Raw genomic sequence first — 25351 nt, forward strand, 5'->3', positions numbered from 1 at the left:
AAGCCGGTCCCGCACAGGTGCTGCCAACTCACGTACTTCCACACACACACACACACACACACACACACACACACACACACACACACACACACACACACACACACGCAAACACACACGCAAACACATACATATTCATGACTTGTGAGGACCATAAGTCATTACCAAGAACTTCCCTCTGCATAGATGAAAACCCGCTAATACAAATATTTAACCGAAGTCGATTGTAACGGTACCATTTACCTCTTTTATAATCTGGGTCTTGTTTTTTTTGCGATCATCACTGTCAGTGAGGGTAACACTTTACTCAGCAATGTCACAGCTTAGGTCTGCGGAACAGCCAGGGCTGCTACTGGTTATTTTAATAATTCATTCATCTTTGATAAAGTGATTAGTCTTAGAAGGTGCCAGAAAATAATGAGCCCAAAGTGATGTGATTGTGTGAATTACAATGAGATGAAACTGGAAATATCTGCAAAGCTTAATATTTGAGAATTTGGTTGATAAATGACTTATTGATCATTTAATTGATCATTAACGTCCAAGGATGTGACAATATGAAAATTAGTTTGTTTACAAAATGGTCGCCTGTTGTTTATTAGCAGAGTAAAGCTTCTCTCATCCTGAAATCAGAGCCACAACACCGACATCTTAACAATCACAATCACATCTTAACAACACAAGACTGAAATGTTGTTGTAACTCACAAACTGTGAGAACGAGACGCAGCAGCTGTACGAAAACAGCTTTTTCCTTTAAAGTCTAAAAGCTTTTCTCTGTGTTTCTGTTCCCACTGATGCTGTAAAGCTACAGAGTCGTTCTGTGTCAGTAGAACAACAGCAAAATGCGATATAACGGTCTCAGGAGGAGTTGTGCTGATGCTCCCTCAGGTTGCAGCGGAGGCGGTGCTAGGAGTCAGGACGTGTGTGTTTTGAGGTCGGGCGGGTGTTAGAGTCAGGCAGGAAGGAACCCCCTGCAGGTCCTGAAGCCACCTGCTGTCACGGAGGAGCCCGGCAGGCCGATGGGAGCTCACAGCGTGCGTCTGCAGGCGCCGCGGCAGCTCAGAAAGGTCTAATCCAGGCTGACCTTTCTGCGTGGCGTGCATGTTGCCATCGCCAGGGCCGGCCAAGCTGACGGAGCCGGGAGGAAGCTGTGAGGCGTGCAGTCAGGGGTGGGATATTAACACTCTGCATGGTTACGCTGACAGAGGGAGGAGTGGAGGGAAGGAGGAAGGAGGGAAATGGCAAGGTGGGTGTCAGCTGAATGACTTCGGGGTAAAAGTGGGTGAAGCAGTGACGGAGGAGTGGATAGGCAGGAAGATGGAGTGACAGAGGGATCAGAGAGAGAGTGATGAAGAAAAGAGTTCCTGTTAAAAGCTGTGGCTTAATACAATCTGGGTGAAGGGATGAATGATAAACTGAAACTGTAGGAAATAAGGGTGGAAACAGAGGATTGATGATGGAGGAATGGGAGGTATGATAGAGACATGGATGGATGGATGAAAACATATAGTGACGTGTGGAAGATGATGATGATTATATGACAGATATTCCCGTGGTAACTGTTTTCATGTCAGTCAAAAGTGATGTATAGTTTATCACATCTAATGTCTGTTAGTTTCCTGAATGCTTTGCCGTTCTTTCTGGTGGATGGGTCTAATTGCTGGTGCTTTGTTTATGACCTCTGAGGCCCCTGACCTCTGTGCTTTCTTCACCTACATTTCAGAGTTTCAAAGTGTGTGATACCAAAATAAAAGCATATGGTATGTTTTTTTTTTTTTTAACTCCATCAACCTTGTGGAGGAAGCGGGCCTTCTGTTCATAAAGACCTGCCATATGGTTGCTCAGAAATAGCATCCTTCCTGTGGTATAAAAAGCCGCGTGTTCGTTATTAACAGTATCTCAGACTTTCTAACGTTTACATTTACTAACATGCCCATTGCCCTGTTCTAGTGGAAGACGGAGAGGTGAGCTGAGAGAACGATGCTACGCTGATGCACAGATGGTAAATACGAGCTCAGCTCCGTCTCCTGGTTTTAGCTGCGAGCAGAAGATGTGCAGAGACTGTGTTTATCGGGGTGACAGCAGTGCTGGTGACCGCGTTGGAGTAATGGATATACATTATCCTAACAGGCTGTTTTTAATCAGTCCTGCTGTTTTTTGCGACACTGTGTGAAAGCAGCATAGAACAGTGGGAATTGTTTTTTTTTTTTTTACAACAGACATTTTGACATAGCAGGAAAATCACAGGTGTAATTAAACATTCATCATGGCTGAATTACATTTAGGTGTGCAAGTTCCAGTGCCCTTGGCATTATGCATGGTGGTTTACTGTCATAAGTTACTGGGACATCTAAACAGAACAGAGCCTTTGTTCATGTTATCAGTTCATGCTGTGCTTTTCCTGCTGTGACAAGTCAAAATCTCTTTGAAAGGGTGAAAGAATAAGTGGATGGAAACGTGAAATGAAAGGATCAAGGAAAATACGTATGAATAGAGAGATGGACTGGAAAGGGAGACTGAGGGATGAAGGGAAGCCAGTGAAAAATTAAACTCGTGCTGTAAATTCGGGACACTGCTTGTTGGGTCCAACATACCACAGTCTGTTGCTAACTTGATTTGGTTCAGTTGCTTGGTTGCAGAATCGGAGGGAGATAAACCCTCTGGAAAGCCGTTAAACCAAATGGACTTTGTGGTGGTAAAACATGTAAAACACAGCCAGTTTGACATTTATCCTTCTTTTTCAAACGATGAAAGGATTCAAACCTGAACAGAAAAAGCACCTTTACATTTTACTTTTTGCTCTTTGGGGAAGGTTTAGTTTTTGGCTCCTGTTGTAAAGTGACAGTTGATGCATGGCGCTCAAAGCTGACACGTTTTAAATTTTTAATGCTCGATTGATTGAGCGCTGAAAACAAGTTAAGCTCCCAGTGTTGTCGGGAACACGCGATAGTTCTTCTGCTTTGAAAATAATGAGAGAAAGAGCCAGTGCTGTGAAAAAAGCTTCCCGGTGGACACGTAATTTCTGTCTCTACGCCGTATCCCTTCGCCAGGGCCTGTTTTTATAACCAGGTGCTGATTAGCCATGATTTTACATGCGTTGTGTGCTCTTGATTCATGATCTTTTCATGTGTGTTGCTCTGTTCTGTGGCTACTTAATTTAGAGGCATTTACATATGAGCTGGGAACCGTCCGAGTCCCAGGGGAGGCCTTTGAAGCTGCGGCTGGAGAGAGGCAGGGAGGGCTGGCTGGGTTTGTGGCATCAGAGAGAGGGAAATATGAGGCCCTGCAGCAGGAGTTTGAGCCGAGGCCGGGGTGCAGGCAAGACCTTAGCCCAGGTGAAGTCAAAGCCAAGTCCGGTTTAGCCTGACTAATTCTTAACACATTGCTAGCTTTATTTATTTGTTCTATATAGAACATCAAATGTGACACATCCTCAGTGGGAATGGAGCTTCTCAGATGGATAAATTATTAGAGACGGATAAAATAATCTCAGCTCAAGTGATGTTACTAGTTTTTGCAGACCTTTCAACCTCACCTGACACCTGAGCCAATTCTTCCCATTGAAGACTGTGAAGTGTGGTTGAAAGCTCTGATAAAGTTAGTAAGTGGTTCTTTGACTTGGTATTATTTTTGTCTGTTCCCAGTTTCAAGAATGAACGTCCATGCTGCTGATGGGAGATGTTCGTTAACGTTTAACTTTATTTGAAAGCCTGTTTGTACAATAACTTGCTTTTGTGAAATGCAGCCTTTGTGCAGGCAGTTTGACATTAACCTCAGAGATTAACTGCCAAATTACCTCCAATCAGGCACGTTTAAAGCATTTAACCTAATTATCTCACTGGAAAGACTCCAGTCAGCAAGTCTACCTCATTTCAGGATTTGTTGACTTTATCACGAAACTTTGGGATTTTTTTTTTTTAGTTTGCTTTCAGTACTGTTACTGAGACTGTGTGAAGTAAATGTTCTGTGGTACATCAAATGTCCCAGTGCAGGCTGCTACTCTTTGCTTATGTGGTGACTAAGAATGCTTTTCTTTGTGCTTTTCCACCAGCATCGATAACATTTAACTGTTTTAGCTAAGATGGAACAGTAACACTTTAACGTTTAATGTCCTTATATCTGCTTTTTAGTGTATTATAAACCATTTATTATATGTTTATGCAGCCCTCATTAATGGGAACAAGTTTCAGCTTTTTAGAAAGACCGAATCCCAGTGAGTTAGAGAAGGTGGTAGAACTGGAGCCAGTGTTCCAGAGCAGAGAGGAACGTTTTTAAATGACGGGGTGAAGCACAGAGAGAAGCTCAGGTCTGTTACTGGGGTTAAAAAAGGGTCAGAAGAGGAGCGAGGGCTGAATTTGAGCTGATGGTTTACGTTAAGGCCAAAAAACGCACGTCAGGGTGGACGTGAAGGCTCGGAGGAAACTGCAGGGAGCAACTGGCATCTTCCTCAGTATCTCTCTTTATTACATAACATCATAGCATACATCATTAGATAACCCTGCTGGCTTTCATCTACTCATTTTTTCTCTCTATGCTCCAAAATGAGAAAATTATTATTATTATTTTTTTAAATGTTGGTATATATATTTGGTAATACTTAGCTTCAGGTTGTACAGTGTTGGCTGCTGCTGCTCCGAACGCTCGGCTTTGTTAATTGTGTTAAAACAGATTGTGCAGAGCGTGCTGACGCCTCGGGGTCCTGGCTGCTGCTCCTGTTGTTGGCTTTTGTTTATTTTGAGCCTCTCTCAGCTGACTGTGTTTGGGAAGTCTGTGATATAGAAGGCTTTTAAGAGCCAGGCCCTTTGGAGGACACGGGCCAGTTCATGAAGCATCCAGCAAAACATGAACATCCATGGCCTCCGCCATTTCTGAAAACCTCCCGGTGGTGGAAAAAACCTGCTGTTGTAGTTTTGTTCCAAAGCAGTATTCTTTCTGATTTTGCCGAGAGCCTCATTTGTTAATTTCAAGTGCTGCTGGTGTGTTTTTCAGAGATAAATATGAAGCATTTTTTCTGAATGGAACTATTCATGTGTGGGTGCACTGAAAACAAGCTGAGCACACTGTTGGTGTCGTCGTTTTCCTTTACTCCCTCATTTATTTTCCACCTTTGTGTAGCTCTTACATGGCCATTTATGTCTCGAACAAACTTTTGAAATAAGTTTTAATTGCTGCCGCCCACAGCAATTAAAACTCTGTTTACAGAGGTTTGCTTCTGTTCTTACATGGAAGTGTATTATTATAAATACAACAAGGTAATATGGCTCCAAATTACATGAAGTTTAGTGTTTCAGAGAAGCATTTGAGCCTGAACTGTAAATGTAATTAGTTGTAAATTATGCAAAGTGAGTTTTACTGTTTTAAAAGAACAAAGTCCAGAATTAAAAAAAAACAAAACATATTTTAAATCTTTTTTCTACATGAAGGAACTGACACGTGGATACACCCCTCTCCAGAGCAGTGACTGTCCAATAGCTTAGCAGTCGTAACTAAGCATGACATGTCTGTCAAGCTTTGGATTTCTGCACCTGATGAAGTGCTGTGCAGGGTGTGTTACTAAAACCAGTGCTCTGTGAACAGAGAGTTTGGAGGGTGGTGTCTTTTAGGCTGCTTCAGAACCAGCAGCACAGTGGGAAAGGTACAGTGCTGCCCTATAGCACTCGTTCCAAGACATAAGAGTTAGCATGTCATTAAGCAGCTACCAGAGTTCAGGCTAACGTCAACAGCTCTGTCCAGTTTTCACCCCAGCTCCCAACCAGCTTTACCCAAAGTGGTTCAACGTTTGCCAGACTCATCAGTCGGACTTCATCCTAAAAACCTCCTGCAGCTGCAGGTGGAGTTCAAACAGCTCGTGGAACCAAAGGAAGCCGCTTTAGCCTACCTGTGTTTAGTCTGCCAGTGTTATCTCTGTAACCTGTGTGCAGCCTGACAATGGAAAAACACAGAGACCAGACTTTTACCTGCACTAACCAGCTTTTCTCTCCTCTGCCTCCCCCTCCCTTTATCTTCCCTCACCTCCATTTCCTTACACCATACCGCCCCCACATTTCTCTTTCTCCTGTCTCCTCGCTCCATCCATTTCTTTTCTGTTGCTCCTGTCCTCCCCCTTTTCCTGTCACTCGTGTCCCCATTTTCATTTTCTTCCCTCTCTCCGAACATCTCCTATCCCATCCCTCCTTTCATCATCACCCCCCCCCCCCCCCCCCCCCCCCCCCCCCCCCCCCCACCCCCACCCCACCTCAGGGCATCAGCAGTCTGTTCAGCTCTCTGAAGGTGGTCCGCCTGCTGCGTCTGGGCCGGGTGGCCAGGAAACTGGACCACTACCTGGAGTACGGTGCTGCTGTTCTGGTCCTGCTGGTCTGTGTGTTTGGACTGGTGGCCCACTGGCTTGCCTGCATCTGGTAAACAGTTGGTTTTTATGGTATTTACAGCTGCTTAGCGAACTTTTTCTCATTTCCTCGCAGTTTAGTGTCATTCACAGTTTCCTGCTGGCTGCTGGGAATTTACTCGTTTTCCTAACTGTTCCTAATTAGTTATGTATGCTAAACATTGCTCCTGCCCTCCCCATCTGTACATTACAAAGCATCTGCTGCTCTTCTGCTGACTACAGGCTTTTAAGTTCCTCCAAGTAATACAACATTGAATGATATGCTAATTTATTTATACCCTATGGCAAACAAGAGGAATTATTTTTTCACCATTTGCTGCTGTCCCAAAACACAGAATCCCTTTTCACATCATTCCTTAATACTCACCAACATTAAACAACAGTAATATTCCTCTAATGGGTTACTGCTCATTTTCATGCTCTGTCCGTCCTTTTATATAAAGATTTTATATAAAGATTATAAAGATGAAAGTGAAAGTTACTTTATGGGCTAAAGTAACTGAACACGAGCCTTGACAGGACAAAGTGAAGCCCTGAATGTTCTTCATGCTTCTCAGTTTGTTCAGACTTTGGTCATGATAACATTCAAAAAGCTAAAGCACAAAGACAGAATGTAAATAATTAAAATAAAAAAAGTAAAGAGACACAATCTGTTCCCCAGCAGCTGGGGGAAATGTTTCATCAATCCTGGAATTAAACCGATCTCAGTCTGAGTCACTTTGGTTGAAGCTCTGCGGTCATCCTAAACACCCTGAAATTCTGGCTCTGTCCTCAACAGGTACAGCATCGGAGACTACGAGGTCATCGATGAAGCCACCAACAGCATTAAAATGGACAGCTGGCTCTATCAGCTGGCTATCAGCATCGGGTCACCTTACCGCTACAACGCCACCACTAGCCGTTGGGATGGCGGCCCTGGCAAGGACTCTCTGTACATCACCTCCCTGTATTTCACCATGACCAGTCTAACAACCATCGGCTTCGGCAACATTGCCCCCACCACGGACGGAGAGAAGATCTTCTCTGTGGCCATGATGATGGTGGGATGTAAGTATGACAGATACAGCTGCTTTGCAGTGTTTGGAACTTTCAGTACTTGCTATCGCTGTATTCATTTTGCAAACTAAGGATGGTGATGACACTTTGGTCACATGTCTGGTCTGAGTGAAGCAGCTGCTCATTAGGTTTCCTTAAAATGTGGCTGAGTATTCATGACCTCGAGAGGGTGACTACTAATGAGTCTGTGACCTCTTGACGCTTCCAGCATCAGGACAAAATCTCCTCTCATAGCCAACAAACATCCTTCCTCCTGTGCATGATCATGTTTTGATGCAGAGTGCACGGGGAGAGGAGGGGCCATTTACCAATGGATCTGTTATCAATGTGTTTGTGTGAGAGAGAGAGAGAGAGAGAGAGAGAGAGAGAGAGGGAGAGAGAGGGAGAGGGAGGGAGGGAGGGAGGGAGGGGGGTAAGGAGGGGCAGAGCGAATCGATGTGCTGCTCACAGCTCTACAATGAAATAAGATTTTACCCATTTGAAATAGTTAAAAAAAAACAAAAACAAAAAGAAAATCAATATATGGCGATCAATGTTGATACTGTGGCGGGACGCCACAAACAAATCAATGTATGGGAAACACAGGGGTTTTCATGGGGAGGACAATAAGTGACTTGTAATTCCAGGCCAATGGCCAAAATTGCCAAATGGCTCAAAGCCATCGCGGCTCACACTGTGAGCTCTGAGTGTGAACTTTCCCTTGGTGTCACCATCAGGTCAGAACATCAGCTCTGCACACAAGTTAACTGTAATCTAGATGAAGGTGTTACTCTCAGAACTAATATTTTTGGCCTCACTGCAGGTAAGAAAACTGGACTTACACTTTCCATGTCTGCATAGAGTCATGGAAGTCAGAATACTGAGGAATGTTAACGGGAAAATTTCCGTTCAGTTTTTTTTTTTTTTTTGTTCTTTTACAGTGTTAGAGGCTGCACACAGGTCTGCACAGCAGGAAGCTCCATGGTTACAATGACAGCAGCAGATAACTGAACATATAATAATAGAAAGCAGCATGTGACACATAAGATTAATGGAAAACTGTATCCCTGTGGTTAATCTGAGGAATCATCTGAACCAGTTGAGGGAGCGATTAGTTATTAATGGTTAACAGTTAGTGGGAAAATACATCTTGTGTATTACAGAACATGTGGATTTTACTTATCTTACAACAAAGGTCTTTGTCTTGTGTGAATAATGAACTTAAAAATCCCTTAAACATTTTTACCTTTTGAGAGGTTTTATCATTTATGAATTCTTTCAAAGCCCCAGTTTCCCATTAGTTCTCACTTTGCACATGTACCCACATATTAAGCCAGATACAACTAGAGGTATAATAAATGTTATTTAGGGCTGCTCCTTACCATTATTATCTTATAAATTAATCTTCCAGTTGTTTCTTAGATTTATCAATTAATAAATTATTCTGTACGACAGTTCCTATCCACAGTCGAACATGACTTTCATTTTCTTAGCGGGTCAGAGGCAGATCTGGGACCTGTTGACATGCTGCAGAAAACTTTTATGATATTTCTTGGTCTCTCTGGAGCTGCTGTAATGAAGTCAGAAGTCTCATGTTTGTGTGAGAAGATGTGATGGAGGTGTTATCAGCATTTGTCTAGTTTTGAGGGCACAGCAGGGGTTAGGGTGTTAGTCGGCATTTGTGATTTTAACAACATCTTGTGTCCATGGTTCGACAGTCTGTTGGCTTTAAAAACTTTTAAAAACTTTAAAAGTCTGTTTGGGGAGATGTGTTTTTCCAAAAGTGGCAAATTCATCACAAAAGCTTTTCTTGCCTCTCCGCTGGGCCGACGGAGCTTGTGTGACAGTGTCTATATCCTGAAGGAAAAGTTACTTTGAGCGCATCAATTATTAAACTGTATGCACAGTCTGCAAAACTGAGAGTACAGACTCTCACACTGAGCCACTTTTTTTCTGCCAGGTCGTAGCCTGAAGGCTTGGAGTGAAGACAGACAAGCTGAACAGTTGTGTTTATCTGTTGGCAGTAAGGTTAAACTGATACCTGCAGCCAGGACTGACTTTTTACTGGACACATCTCTCAACGTTTAATTCTGTGGTTAAATCTCTGTCGCTGGTTATGTAGCATCATAGCACCTGTATGTTCTTCATCTACTGACTGTTTAGCATTTCAGTCGTACCTAAACCATGAACCTTGTACCTGTGCTTGTATCTCGGAGTTGTTTGACTTGGCATCAGATTGTTTGTGTGTTGTGTGTTTTCCTGGAAGCTTCCTGCCTTCAGGCCAAAACTGCTGTTCAACATGTTTCGTTTGCTTGAGCGGTCACGAGGAGCACTCACATTCTCCTCACTGTCATCGTGCAAATGAGCTGTACTCGTGTGAAGCTGCCGATATGGAACCATCTTAGATTAGTTATAAAGCAGGAAAGAATTCCTGGAAAGCTCTGTGAGACCATGGGAACAGGAACCGTGTTTTTTGGCCATTTATTTCCAGGAGCAGCCCAGCATCTAAGCAGGAGTGAGGTCTGTATCAGACACCTCATGATTCATGTCCATTTTCAATGCCAGAACTCGTTCCCCATCACAGACCGGCAATTAACTTTACTAACCATCACGTTTCCCTCACCTCAACTTAGTGTTGTAGTTGTATAACCTTCCATACCTTTACCTTAACCATAGTTTATGTTCTAAAACCACTGTCTTTTCTAAGGCTGATCCACTCTGTAGCTTCCAAGTGCAGATACTGTAGAAAGCAAAAAAAATCGGTTTTCTTTGAGACCATTCCAAACCGCCTCCTCCTCATTTCCTTGATTCAATTAGTGTAAAAAGTTTGGAGTAATACCACTAGACCCAGTTAGGCCTCTCAGATTATGTCGCGTTCTTATTCTCTGTGTTAGTCTCACAACCGTCTCACTTTTAAACTTTAGCTGACTTCTTTCTCTGATGGTCTGATTGGATGGCTGAACAGCCCCGGCCCCTTATTGGGTTTTCTTCGGTAGGAATCAGGGTTGCCCTCATTATGGCAGTAGCTCACATGAATACAAAAAAAATCAAGGGTTAGTGTGCAGAGCAACGGCACAGGGGATGGTTTGTGTGCATGTAGAGTCAGAAAGAAGCCATTGCTGTTTGCCGATGGTCGATGGTTAATGGTAGCTCACTGTGTCTGCTGGAAATCTGTGATATTGTGTTGAGTGTTGTCAGTTTTCTGAAGAAAGCAGAAACTTAATCCATAAAACTTGTGAGTCCAGAAATGGAAGGCGAGTCGCCAGTGGTTATTTTTAAGTGTTCAACTGTTCATATCGTTTCTTAAGTGTTTGGCAGGATACACCAGTGTTCCTCGTGTTTCACGAAGCACCCGGCCAATTTTCAGTTTGCTAGAACTCCAGATGATCCTGCCTGAGGAAAGTGTTTTAAATCAGTCATTTGGTGATCGCAGGCATTTTAAAATGGACGGATCTCATTTTGGAACAACAAGGTTTTCATGTTTTTGTCTCGGCCCGATCTGTCCCTGCCCTGCCCTCAGTACTGGGGCCAAACCAGAGCCTCCCTGGGCTGTACTTCATATTGTTTGTTCCTGGCAGCCGGGCAGTAAACAGCCTCAGCTTGGTAGTAAACAGTACACAGACATGATATGCTCTTCAGAGTCTGTTCTGTCTGGCTGTGACTGATAGTCTTCTTGGCGTGGCAGACCAACACACATTCTGTGTGGGCAGTTTCCTCATCTCAGCAAGTGAGAAGTGATAGTGAGACACGCAGACAGGGGGTCCATTCATTTCGCTTTCCAGATTTTTCCATGAGAACGACGGTACATTACAGTATAAATCAGTTTTAGAACATCGTAGGGCTGACGCAGAGAGAATTACACAGCTTGGTTCCACTTACATCACCGTTTAAGATGTGTTGTATATTTGGAAATATTACCCCTGTGTTATTGATCACCAAATAAATCTTTCCAGATAAGTCATGAGCCGTTAATAAGAAAAAAAATTGGGTTGCCAGGCTGTGAGAAATAGTTTTGGCTGGTATCTTCCTCCAGCATGACATCTGCTTTGTCTTTACTGAACTTCAGTTTATCAGGAGAGCAGTCTGCTGTAATGGAAATAAGCAAAATCAATAAAAAAGACTTATGAATGTCCCTCTCATATATATCTGAATATCCCAGTCAGACCAAGGCCAGAGCATCTGACAGGTGGGACACTGTGTTTCAAAGGGTTAATACCAGACTCTTTAAAGACAGTCCACACATCTGCATCACTGTGAGGTGAGCAGCTAAACAAGAGGTCGGCAAAAACAAGATTTCCAGGCGTTAAAGGGAAACTCCGCTGACTTTAGTCATCAAAGTGTGTTTCCAGGCGTCGGAAAATACGATTCCCTTTATTGCATAAAGCTTTGTGTTCCCATGAAAAGCTTTTTATACAATTCAGCTTTGAAAAGTAAAATAATCTGGTTTTGTGGAGTTAGAAAGAAGACCTCTGTAGCCTGCTCCTCATCCTCGCTGCAAACTACAGGATCCAGGCTACATCAGGTGCTACTCGCATAACCAACCAGAATCTCTGACGTAACTGCTGGCAGGCTGGTGGCATCGTGGGTAATAAGGGTGCCAGGTTTTGACAGGAAAGAAGAATGTGTGGAATAAAAAAGATGATATCTCTGGTGCTGCCTCGGTTTTTATCCTTTTTTTTTTTTTTTTTTTTAACTGTCCATTGTGAATCTGACAGCGTTTTACAGTAGGAGTAGAATAATTGGTAGAGAACTCTTAGGTTTCTCCGTTAGAAAGGATCATGAGTTTATTTCTTTCTAACCAGCATCATAAGTTATTTGAAATATGAAATGTTAGGTTATTCTTAAAGGCTTATTCTAACAGTTCCTCAAGTTTATAGTTGTAAACGTCAGTAAGTTGTTAATAAGGAGACTGTGATCCACATGCAGCACATCTGGCTCTGTTAATGACAAAGACTGAGGCGAAACCTTAACCTTCAGTGAGGGAGGGTAGAAGCTACTGTTCAGACTGTAGAACGGTGCCACGATCTGTCCGACTCAGCAGATTACAGTGGTCGATTGATCAGGCAGACAATACTTTCACTTTGCATTAATTACTCAAAGCAGCACAATGCATGTCAGAGGAGCATCAGAAAATCTGACCAGCTCGTTTAATCAACTCTCAGAAGATGTATTTACTCTCAGAGATGTTCAGGATGCCTGATTATAGGTCTCAACCGTCTCCTGGAACAAAAGCCAGAAATGGACAGAGGGAAAAGTGAAACATGAACCATGAAAATCAAAGACAATGTCAGGGTCAGATGCTGGACGTCACGTCTTCTGTCTGTTTAAACTCTTCTCAAATCCCCCTCTCTTCCTTTTAATTCAAAGTTAATCCCACTTGACAAATGCTCTCTGTTGGCGACAGGAGGCCGAGCGCGACGCAGATGTCCTGTCTTCAGGGAAAATGGCAAACGGCTCAGTCTTCCTGGTGAACCCTGATTATCCCTGTGGTTGATTGTGGTGAAACACTGACATGCCAAGTTTGGAGGCTGTGAGTTTGACAGTGTTAAATGGAGCTGGAGAAGTTAATCATCTGTGGGCAGCTCTTAAAACAGACGAGAGACAGCGTGTAATCGTGTCTTGTATGCACAGGATGTGATCAGATAAATCTGTGTGCTGTATCTGACACGCCTGCAGTAACACTGACCTGTAAAACTAGTACAGTAATACACTGCCTTCACAAAATATGTTGTAATATTTTAGCTCAACAGTACAAATGCTCAGTGGTCAGTTTGTGCTTGTAGACGTTCATCCATCCAAAAAGACAAATTACTGGTCTTTTCAGGGACGTAATTCTTTGCTTGCTTAATTCCTGACTGAGCATCAGCAGTGTTTGCAGCCTTTAGTGCTCAGACGCTCTGCTGACCCACATCGCACATTACAAACGAGGGCAGAGCCTTTTGAATCTGGAGACTCTGAAGACAAAATGACCAGTTTAGACAACTTGACAGCCCCTGTCAAAGCTGTCATTTGCAGCCTCAGCAGGTGAGCACAGGCAGTGAGACAGGCAGTGAGACAGGCAGACAGATAGACAGGCAGACAGGGAGTCCATTCATCTGGTTTCACAGTTTTTTTACTATTCCTGAGCTGAGCCGTTTTCAAGGAAAAGATTCAGTCACTTCCCGTCTGACATTATGTCCCTCTGTCCTTCTGTCTTTGCGTCCGTCTGTCAGCCTGAAAGTCAGTCTGCCAGTCTGTTTGTCTGTCGTCGTCTCAAATAATGGACTCTGACTGAGCCAGAGGACTGCATGTACACTGTCATCTGAATGTCTCTCCTTGCTATAGTGTGACAAAGGCTGATCTGTACGGCTCCTCCTCCATCCCGTCCTCATCCCGTCTCTCCCAGCTGTCCTCCCACATGTCTTACACTCTGTTTATCGCAAGAGGGTTCAGGATTAATGGGCCACTTCACTGTATCTGCGGCCATCAGCAGAGAACTGAACAGCTTTTCTGAAACCGTGCAAACCAACCTGTGAAGGCGTGTGATCACGTTCCACTCACAGGAACACGTTTAGACGGAACACGCACAGAGCTCTGAACGTCCGAAATCCAGAAACACACACTCACTCACACACACACACACACACACACACACACACTCACACACACACACACACTCACACACAGAGCCCTTCACACAGATATACTATAGCAAATGTATAGGACCGTGAAACTCTGATCAGCACCGTTAAAGAGTGATTAGCATAATAGCCCATAATCATTTCCATGCCATTTCATTAGATCTAATTACATAACACCATTAGCAAGTGGTAGAAGGATATTTTTAAGTGTCATGCCATCCCGTGGCCCATCCCACCCTCAGCACGCATGATCTCACCCTACATGAGATGATAAAACACCTCTTACAAATGATCAGTTATATTTACGCTTCAGTTTTCTCTGGTACAGAAGGAGAAACAGCCTCCCTCTGTGCTGATAACACATCGGAGTCGTAACTCAATATAAATACATAATGAACACATTCATAAATAGTGCACACTGTGGTAACAGTGGTCTCTGCCTCAGCTCTCTCCCATATTACGTCTTTAAAACGTCTTTAAAAATAAAGCTTTGCTTCAAAAACATGAATAATTTCCAGCGTCCATGTTTTTCAGATCATTCAAATAGTTTTTATTACTAAAAGACAGTGAAAACCAAAGTCACAGTTTCTCTCACTCACTCACACACACACACACACACACACACACACACACACACACACACACACACACACACACACACACAGCGTTAATACTGTGTCAACATTAAATCTACATATACCAAAAGACAGAAACCTTTTTCTTGTTTGCAGAGTTTTAAAAATCCTGATTTCCAGTGAAGTAACTTCAGTGACAGGATGTAAAGGGTCTATAAAAGATTAATGGAACAGCAGAAGCGATTTAATGTGAATGGACACTGTTCTTTTTAATATTTCTGTGATGCTGTAAAGTCAGCAACACAAATGCCAAAGGCTCATGGAAGCATTTGTTCAGCCATTACGCTCCTGCTCATGCAGCACTAGTGAAGCACACAACTGTACTTTACTGTAGCATGCAATAGTATGGTTGGTAGCCGTGGTAGATTACTGCATCTATTCTGCATTAATGCTGCTTGAACTGCTAAATATTCTGTACTGAGTGGATGGTTTTTTAGCCATCGCACCTCACACAGGCTTTTTTTCTTCACGGGGAGTGGGAATAAAAACCCTGACGCTGCTCTTCCACTACTTTACATACTTCCACGGATCTGAAAGAACGTAACTTGATTACAGTTTGGAGAATTTTTTAGCTTCTCTCATCAAGTTTGAAAACTTCTGTAACTTTTTCTGTGAGGAACAATGATGTTTTGCATAATTTCTATGACCCTTTATCCACTTGAGTATCATTACTGGGACAGAGGTGTTACACCATACGTTATGAAACACTAATTTGATTTGATGTTGACAGCCATGCAGGTGCGTTGAATGAGTTTCCTGAGTTTCTTATCATCATCTTAAATTTAAAAAAAAAAAATCACCAGAATTGAAGTTTGCATTTGACAACGAGGTGTTAAAGTGACTGTCTCTGTAGACACTGCAGAGGAGGTGAAGAGCATTTTGCCTAAGCCGCCTCTAACATGCTCTTTAGGAATAACAGTGATTTCAGAGCACAGTAATCACAGTCTGAAAGGATTGTTTAAGACCTTTCTATTAAACCGAAACTCTGATTCCTGTAATCATCCACCTCCAAATGACACTGCCATTTAGTGCATTCTTCTTCTTGACGCTAACAGTGACAAACTGAAAAGGTCATGGAAACGCATGGAATAGTGTGAATTATAAAACGTTTCCAGAGTGTAATCCGGCCTTTTCAGCTCAGTGCCGGTGGTTGGTCGTGCAGCCTAATTGGCTGGGAGAGACGGTTTCCTTCTCTGAGCTCTCTGACCGTGTTTGTTGAGGTGAAAAAGCAGTCATCACAGATATCCACCCCTGCCGTTAGTCTCTCACCGGGAGGGTTTTTCATGCTGCAGAACAGAAAGGTGTGAAAGTAATTTAATAGGACACCTGGATCACAGTGGTGAGGCAGGTTAAGACCACAAAGCGATGAGAGAGAGCCACCTCTCTGATCCTGGCTGCACGGTGAGCCGCAGGTAAAGCTCTGCACAGCCCATCAGGTGCAGCACCTGAGAGAGAGACGTCCATGATAACAAGTCATTTAGTCTTTTGTTGGCTCCTGGTTTTAATTCATTATGAATGTGTTGAGTCAGTTTCACTTGCAATTTTTATCCGTCTAAAGAATATTGAAACTTGACACTGTGGCTAAGGACACCCTCATCAGGCCGAGTTAATTAAACATCCATTTTGCAGCACTAATGAAGAGGATCATTTCGAGAGGTCGAGGCTTGACACGAGTAGATTCTCACAACAGGAAACAGTTAAGCGATAATCTCAGCCTGATGGCAAAGCTGTATTTTACTTCTTTTAAGGAAAACACAATTTTGAGACTCGACACCAGATGAAATTACTTGGCAAGATGAGTGCGGAGCAAGAAGGAACGTGAGGTAGCACGGGAAAGGGGGGTGGGAGTATCAGGCAAATGGGGCTCACTTGACAGGCTCCAGCTCGCAGGGAATTAAGGGAATTACCTGGGCTCAAAAGGGTTTGGCGGCGCCAGTGATGCGCGCAGCCGGGCGGAAGGATGCGGCCGATTTGGCCCGGGGAGCCCAGTTTGATGGCCGTGCATCCTAAGCGGAAGAGACGTACCAGACTCAGCAGGAGAGGAGAAAGGAAGGGACGAGAGATGAAAGGAGCAAAGGAAGGGAGCGGGGAAGGAAAGCACAGAGGAAAGATCTCCTCTTTGGGGCTTTCGCCGTTGGCCAATTATTTATCCGACTTAAAACCCCGCCTGATGCGAAAAGTGCTCCAGCGAGGACTCTTCTGGAGCCTGTAGCTACTTCCATGAAATCCCACTACCAGTTTGGATTTCACTGAGTGGATTGGAAGTCCTCCTGACCCTCCACCCCCACCCATCCACCGCAGTCCACTTGTCCAGCTCTCCACAGAGACCTGCAGGGGAGGAGAGGAGATGGAGGCTCGGAGGGTAGAAGGAAGGCTGATGAAAATGATGCTACGAGATGGGGGAGGAAGGGGATACAGTGATGGAGCTGGAGGAAAGGAGAAGTGGGCGAGAATAAAATGGAAGGACAATAGAAATGGGGTATGAGAGGACGAAAAAGGAGACAGGAAGAAGCAAAAAAGAGGAGGAGGGAAGGATGGGCAGACAGAGGGAGAAGGAAGCAGCTCGGAGTGTCGTTCTCCCCTCTGACTTCTCAGCTGAGATGCCCTGATTAGTTTGGAAAGCGAGCACTGGAGAGAGAGACACACACACTCTGAAACAATTGGATGGTGAGAGAGAGAGGAAAAGAGGAGGAGAGGGCTCAGTATTGTATTTGCTCATCCTGAGGGAGGCTGCTCTGTGTGTGGCCTCTCTCTGACAGCAGCAACAGCAAGGCGATTAGTCCACTAATCCATAAAGAGCCGTCTTCCTCTTTCTGTTTTTGCCACTTTTTTCTTTGTAACCCATCCTCTCTCTCTCTCTCTCTCTCTCTCTCTCTCTCCCTCTCTCTTTCTCTCTCTCTCTTTCCATCTCTCAGTACCACCCCCCTCCCACACACTTTCTCTGATGCTCTCTCACTTTTCCTCCCACCCTTTTTTTTTTCAGAGGCTTTCCTTAATTATCTCTCTCTCTTCCTCTCTCTGTTTTTCCTCTGACTCATCAGGGTCAGGATTAATCTGTGAAGTGGCCCAATTCTGGAGACGGTCTGCCCCCAAAATCAGATCCATTACTTCATCACCTCCTCAGGAGGGTCAAGCTTCCTGCTCTGTTTGTGGTTCGTTAGTTTGCAGGCTAAACTATTACCACTATCACATTTCAGCAGAAATGCAGTGGACGGTTCAGTTGGAAACACAAATTTGAAACCTGTGGACAGTGCATTGGTGAATGTATTCGGATGCACATTCCTTCAGAGGTTTAGTTGTTTGCTGTTCTGTCCGAATCGGAAACTTTTCCGAGCACGGTTGCAGTGTTTTACCTTCATGCAGTTCCTCACATTTACGTGTGGGAGCTGCCCAGTACAACCACAGTCCTCTGTTGTTGGACACTCAGCGGCTCTGCTGGGTTTAAATACAGTTGCTTACCTCATTGCTGTACAACTCAGCACCTGCTTCAGAGGCTGAGGAGACTGTTTTGTTTACTTAATCCACCCACATTGTCCCAGCTGGTCCGAGGATTAGCTGCAGTGACCCGTTACCACCCTTACTTTTTTCGCTGCATGTCCGTCTCCTTGTTACTCTAACTGCATGGTTGGTTATGGATTTCCTGACTGTACATGCATTCATTGTTCTGTCCTCTGGAGGTTGCATTACCATTCACATTCTCATAGTCTTCTTCTCTTTCATCACAATGCCATCCTCCCGTCAGCAGCTTTGGAAAGTCACGGTGTTATCGTAACAGAATGCTAAACGTGGTGGAGGGAGCACGCTGGGCACCTTGGCACACTGAATAATAAATGTAAGAAGAGAAGTATAATTTTCTCTCTTTCCCTGCAGCGTTCATCACAAGGTCTTTGAGCAAAGTATCTCTCCAGTCAAGGATCTTGTCTCTGAGCTGCCGAGAGCAAAGCAAAGGACACCCACTCAGATGTTTAGATATTTATTCACTCTACAAATCTGCTTTTCTGTCCTGCTACACAAGCAGCTGTCACAGCTGTGGCAGAAAATGGCACCACTGTAGTGCTGCAAGAAAAAAACCTTAGAAAGCAAATCTAACCAGTTTAATGTGCTTATTTGTCAAAAAGTTGTAAAACTGACAATCCAGCAGGTTCTGGTTCTGTCTGTATTTATATAAACTCATTTATCTGTGAACGGTTCAGCCCAGAGCGTCAGGCTCCTGTCAGGCAAACATTTGGGCTGATTTTTCATTGTTAAGCATTTACCGTTTTCATTTCATGCCCTGCTGCTGCGTCAAAGCTCTGCATTTGGAAGCTTATAATGAGGCTGCATCCCAAGACTGAACATGTCAAAACAGGCTAACAAGACAGCCTTCCTTTACCTGAGTTTAGAGGACAGAACCATTGTATCCTGCTGTCCCTCAGTGTCCCACAGTCCATTGTATAACAAGCAGCTGTCCATTGGAGTGTGCGTAACATTTGTCAGGTGTTTGCAGTGGGATCTGAGGAGGCTGTGGAGGCAGGTGTGTGCAGCCTTTAGCTTCTCTAACGGACACACCTGTGTGTGACTCTACCTTCAGATGATCCAGGCCCTGAACTGAGATGGAGAAAGTATACATCAGTCCTGCCTTCAATAAACTGAATTTATACAGTTTCAACCTTAGTAGGAACAAAGCACTTTACAGTCTGCATCTTATTCACCTACACACACATACACACACACACACACCAGTGGTGATGGAGTTCCCATTGGGAGCAAGTGGGTTTCAGTGTCTTGCCCAAAGACACTGTGACATGTGGACTGAAAGAACCAGGGATTGAATCACCGACCCTGTGATTCACTGACAACCAGCAGTTCAGTGCTGCACCTGCACAAAGATGGAGGCAGACACTGAACAATGCTGCGGCCGGGGCTGAGATAGCCCCGGTGTGGGTCAAACTCCAGCGTCCCTTGAGCCTACACTTCCCATAATGCAACCTGATCTTATCTTTTGTCAGGTTCTTGCTGCCTGGTAAAAGGCCACTTCTTTGTCCTCGCCTTCATTTTGTAACACTCCAAAGCCACAGAGGACATTATACAGCTGTTCTCCGAGCCTGAATACAACTCAACGTGACTATTAAAGTGACTTTTACATGTAAAATCAGAAAACAACCTGTAGAAGTATCACTTATGGAGGCGAGAGAAGTGAGTTTTCTGACGTCAGGTTGAAACTTCACTTCTGAGTAAATGTTCTTGTGGTTGGCTTCAGACAACACATATGCTCCTTCTGTTCCTTTAAAAACCCATTTCCTGTGAGGATTGACTGACATGACCATTAATGAGCCCTCCCTGCTGCGCTCGCAGTTCTTTCTTACACCCTGACAAACTGATCTCACCACAGCAGGAAATTACCTTACGCCCCAAAGGCCACAGATAACTGCTGTTATTCTTTTACCTGCCAAATGCTGCGATTCTCAGACACGAGAACGATATCGGAAATCGAAAGTATCTCTTCCGATAGCATTTCTTTTTTAATTGAAAATTTTTTAAAAATTAAATTAAAAAGTTATCTGCCCATCTGTTAGCGGGACACATAAATGTCCAGACGTTTGACAGCAGAGAAAAGCGAAACCTCAGCCCTCTTACACCCTGACCTGCCTCGGTTAACTTGTTGACATGGCAACGCAGAGAGAGCACGAGCACACGCTGTGAGAGAATATTGCTGCTGTTGAATCAAAACCTCGTGACTCCTGTTTGGGGGGGGGGGGGGGGGGGGGTTGTTATTACTGCAGCTGAAGGATCATGTGCTTGTTTACCTGAGAGATTTCTGCAACATGTGGCCTCATGAAACTTATTCATAACTTTGTAGATGACGATGAAACTGCGTCAAAACAAGGCTGATTTTTCCACGGCACTGAAAAGCAATATGGCGAGTGACAGACGAAAAGAAAAACCTGAACAAAGCAACAAATTAAAATGCCTCCATACAGGTATACTGCATTAAACAGCAATTAATGCTCTGTTCATGTAGGAATCGTCCACTGTGGCGTATACAGAAGTGATGAGTAGGTTCAGGTGAAGGCTGAAAAAAATCTTTAAGTAATTAAGAGCAGTTCAGCGCAGGATTTGATGAGACTGGCCTGATTTCATGCCTCTGAGTCTCTGCCCACATTGCCATTTTTTTTTATTTCAGGAAATCAAGATGTCTTGTACAGTGCTGCCTGACAGCAGTTTCCCCTGATGGAAAAACAACCAAGGCAATTAGAGCTTTGTAGGTGGGACCAGATGTCGTCTTCTTGTGCTTGAGCCAGAAAAATGGCAGCAAGAGTAGATGAGAATGAGATCAATGCAGCGGCACAGGTTGTTGTAAGTCAGTTTACAGATTTAACAACGTTTCTGGAGGCGTGTTTCTACGTGGCAGTTGTCGACTGCAGCCACTGCCACAGCTTCACAGTGTCTACGGAAAATGACAGTAATGTAATTAAAAAAATGGCAATTCAGGCTGAGTATCAGTCGATGGTCAGTTAGCAGTCCCCTACGTCAGCAAAAATAGTCCTTTGACCGGTGCAGTGCCTTCGGATTTTCGATTTCTATTATGCAAAGACAAAAGCAAATTTCAGGGCTCGCCGCTCTGCAGACATGTGGAAAGTGATGTGGTCAGATGAGGCAACCTTCACCATCTTCATGGATTTTTGCAAATGTATGCCTGGGGTACAACTCAAACTGCAGAGGCAGTTCAGGGTGATTGGCCTGTTATCAGGAACCAGTACAATGATGAAACGTGATCGAGGAAGTCCAGTTTGAGTGAAATGGTTTGATAAATGAGATGAGATTTAATCCGTCCATCATCTGTGTGCGTGTGATGCTGCTTGTTTGTGTGTGCGTGGTTGGTTGTGTCTGCGTTTTCACTGTGTGTGTGTGTCCATATATGGATTAGAGCTTGTTCATGTGTTTGAGAGGAAGCTTGTGGATATACAGTGTGAATATTACAGCACATCCACTGGCACGTGTCTGAAAGTGTGCTGAGTGCCAGCATGCTGTTAGTACGGCCTTAACAAAAAAAAAAAGCTAAAAAAAACATTACCAGCGATGAATTTCACAACATTACACTAGAGCTCAGCCATAAATAATTAATATCAGTTTCATCTATTTTACGTGTGCTGTGCGAATCGCTCGGGGGTTTGGGTTTGTAGTGATTCACACCCCATTTCCATAATTATCGCCAGTTGTAATCGTCCTTGTGGCAAATCTCTTCCCCGCTCATTCATTTATGAACCCAATCTTCCAATCGCTCCCACAGTGAAAAGCCTCTAAAGAAGGCAATCACTCCTATTTTTATTATAATTTTTTAATTTCTGCTCTTGTAATTTATGCCGGAGACGAAAGTGTGCAGCCTGCAGTCAGATGAGTAGCATGGGGATAATTGAATCAAGCAGGTGCCAGGCATGATAGATTGAGCCTCCTCACGTCTAATTGCTGACAGCGGGGAAAATGGGGCCGAGCTGCGATCACCACGAGTCCCAGAGCACGTGAGCCTTCGTCGTCACTCTGTACCTGTCTCACCTGCTGATCCAAGTCACTGCGGTTAAAAAGCCACTTCACGGAGCAGAGTGTGTGAATAATGCCCTCAGCTGTGAGATCACCTGACATGGAGTCTGCTAACCGGTGTCAGTGCGACCTTGGATCCTCCCTGATCGGCTGAACCCGACGGGCTGAGCCAGAGTCAGATGAAACCAGGAGCTGGAAGGTCAATCAATGTCTGCTGCAGGTGCCATCTGATGCTAACGCCCTGTACAGGGCAGACCGTGAGGACTCCTCACCAAGGACTAATCAAAGAGTAACACACACTGCTTATACAACCCGGCACACCTGTGTGAAAATCCAGGTGAATCTCTGAAAATACATGAATCATTGTGGTTGTTCCTCGTTCACAGTCTTGTCAGATCGTTGGGACAGTGATGGAAACAAGTCCAGGACTTCATCGCTGACAAAGTCTGACATGTGGTGCTCTGGTTGCATATACGTGACCTGGATACCTGTAGCAGTGTCAAGTCATGCACAATGGTCCCATGGAGGTGAGGAAGAAAATGTTTGTTTTCATAAAGTGGGTAAGTGACCCTTTAAACCTAGGCTGCGTGTCAGCCTGTGCTCCACTCTGTTCCTCATTTCATCCGTCCATATGTCCATATGTGACCACGACCCCCTGACCCAGCATACGTCGCCGTATGATGGCTCACTTTCCCCACATATCGACTGTTATTCCACAGTCAACAGTGGTACAGCAGAGAGCACAGTCAGCTCCGAGGTTAATCTGTCCCCAGCTCTGCCTCGCTTGTCCCTCCTCATAAAGACACAGCCCACTGTTTACCAGGCGTTTGTGGCTCCATATGAGTGCTCCTCCATGACTTCATTACTCCTGCCGAGGCCTGGGCCCCTGGGTCCACAGGGAGCCCTGCTCGGCCCCTGATGGCCTTGTTACCTTCAGCAGCGAAACCCCAGAGTCGCCTTATTTGTGCTGTGTTTTAATTCGTTCCCATTAGTGAAACCGCAACACTCCGTCTTCTCGACTTCAAAACATCAGATGAAAAACATACGTGCACAAACAGTGACTACAAGATAAGCGTTTATCAGTGCTCATTGTTTGTAGTTAGGATGTGTTCTTATTCAGAGGAACAGTGGAATAATTGAGTGGATAATCCCTTCTGTTTTTAAAAGTTTGTGCCAGTAATTGAGGTTGGCCCTCTCCTTCTCGTTCCACCTGGTTTGTCTGCAGACTGTGTGCAGAGCTGGAGGAATCGGTTCGCAGTCCTTCCCTCAGAAAAGCTTCGTTAGCATATGAAAAACAGATTACAAACTGCTGGAAAAATGCCAGAGCTGGATAATAACATAACAGTAAGCAAGAAAATTGGTTTGATCTGTGTCTTTTTTGTTTTATTCTGTTCATATCAGCGCTGTGAAAAGCAGAAAGTTGTCTGCTGGCTGTAATTAAAGCTCCCTGGAGGCACGGGCTTTATTGACGACATTTTGACCAAACAAATTGCTTGAGGGCGACGTGATGGGTCGAAACGTCACGAGGGAGTTTTCATTCCAGCGAGCAGATACATCTCTGCTTTTCATGGCATTGATCTGTGCATCTGTGCATCCAGCACCTGACCTGCTGTGGTCGTTATGGATGTGCACGCTGGCTGTGTCTTCAGCATCGTTCTTGTGAATCCTGCTGTTTAATATGTTCTGTTTTCTGCCAATTACCAGACAAAAAAAAAAAAAAAACTACCAAAAAGTTTCTGCTTTAAAAACACAGGACCACAGATATTTGCAGGCTCGGCTGGATTTATAAAATGCAGAGCTATAAAAACTCGTTTCATGTCTTACATTAAAGGTGTACCTTTTGTCTTGAGGGACTCAAACATCGGGGAAGAAAAGCGTCCTAATCACTGCTTGAAGCTCACAAGTAGAATATTTTGTTTGCTAATGGACAGTGTTTCAGCGCGTCAAGGATCTTCAAGAAAACAAAACATTTGCTCCCCAATGCAGACGAGTAGAGCTAATCCCTGAGCTGGTGCATCAGAGTTTTCACCCTCATGCTCTGAGTAAATATGTGTTTTAAATGCCGTTAAAACAAACGTTATTCATATATAATCACCCCAGATAAATGTTTACTGGGTTCTCTGGTGTTGTTTCATTGTTTTTTATCCTTCTTCTCTTTCTGCTGTCGCTTCTTTTACGTAAACTAACCTGATGGTGTCCGTTATGCAGCAGAATCTATGGGACGTTTGCTCGTGTTAACTGTGTGTATGTCAGTGTTTGAGTTTTTTTGTCCTTCACTGCAGAGAAGCGTAACAAGGATCCTACTGCACAGTGTTTTTTTTTTCCAGATTTTAAACCTCCCTAATGTCTGCAGTGTAATATCACTTAACGGTGCTTGGGGTTTTGTTGGACACAGACATTTGTCACACATCAACCCCCCTCCCCCACCTGCCACCCGACCCACTCACTCCAGAAGCCATTATCATTTTCGCACGGCAATAAACAGTCTATTAAATCGACCTAATGAGAAGTAAACAATGTGATGCTGGAGAAAACAGTGTAAACGGAGCCGTATTTACTGAGTGAGAGTCACAGTCACAGAAATGACTGCTGAGGAGGGGCAGGGCTGTGACTAACGCCAGGATGCCTCTGCAGATTTTTCAGTCGATATTTATTTGGAGACAATCAGCCAGAATGTTTTACTTACCCAGAGAGCGCTTGATGCACAATTACTGCTTGTCAAAACAGATTTATACAGTGGCTTTTTTTTCAGGGGGTTTGGACTCTGATGCGGCTGACTGGCTCTCTCGCTGTTTGGCTGGCGGAGTGCAGTGTCCTGTCAGTGTGTAATGTGTTGTGATGCAGCCTGGATGCCGACTTGGCTCACTGAGCAGCAAATGGACTGGGCTCAATGGCTCGTGAGGGAGGTGGCTCCTCTGAAGGCTCTGGCTGCTTTGTTCTGATCTTGTGTTGCTATTTTGGGTTTGTTTGCATCACAGGTGTGTTCAGGTTTTTTATGTGGGGCAGCTCCATCTTCCATCTCGTTGTACATGTAAAAGATGTCCAATGACAATAAAAGGCATTCTATTCTATTCTAAAGGAGTCTGAAACCAGGGACAGTCATCTTAAATGATTTTAAGAAGAAGAGTTAAAGATGCCGCCCTGTTAAATCTTATTTTA

General features: G+C 44.1%; 1 protein-coding gene across 3 annotated transcripts in view; it reads left to right on the top strand.

Moving 5' to 3' along the window:
• kcnh5b (potassium voltage-gated channel, subfamily H (eag-related), member 5b) overlaps positions 1 to 25351 on the top strand; it is a 96888-nt gene that overhangs the window by 27375 nt on the left and 44162 nt on the right. For all 3 annotated transcript variants that reach the window (XM_041060508.1, XM_041060509.1, XM_041060510.1), the window contains exons 7-8: positions 6240 to 6397; positions 7163 to 7431. In XM_041060508.1, the coding sequence (XP_040916442.1) occupies positions 6240 to 6397; positions 7163 to 7431 (427 nt within the window). The remainder of the gene's footprint in view (positions 1 to 6239; positions 6398 to 7162; positions 7432 to 25351) is intronic.

The sequence above is a fragment of the Toxotes jaculatrix genome, chromosome 17 (genome assembly GCF_017976425.1).
Source record: "Toxotes jaculatrix isolate fToxJac2 chromosome 17, fToxJac2.pri, whole genome shotgun sequence".
NCBI classification, from domain to species: Eukaryota; Metazoa; Chordata; class Actinopteri; family Toxotidae; genus Toxotes; species Toxotes jaculatrix.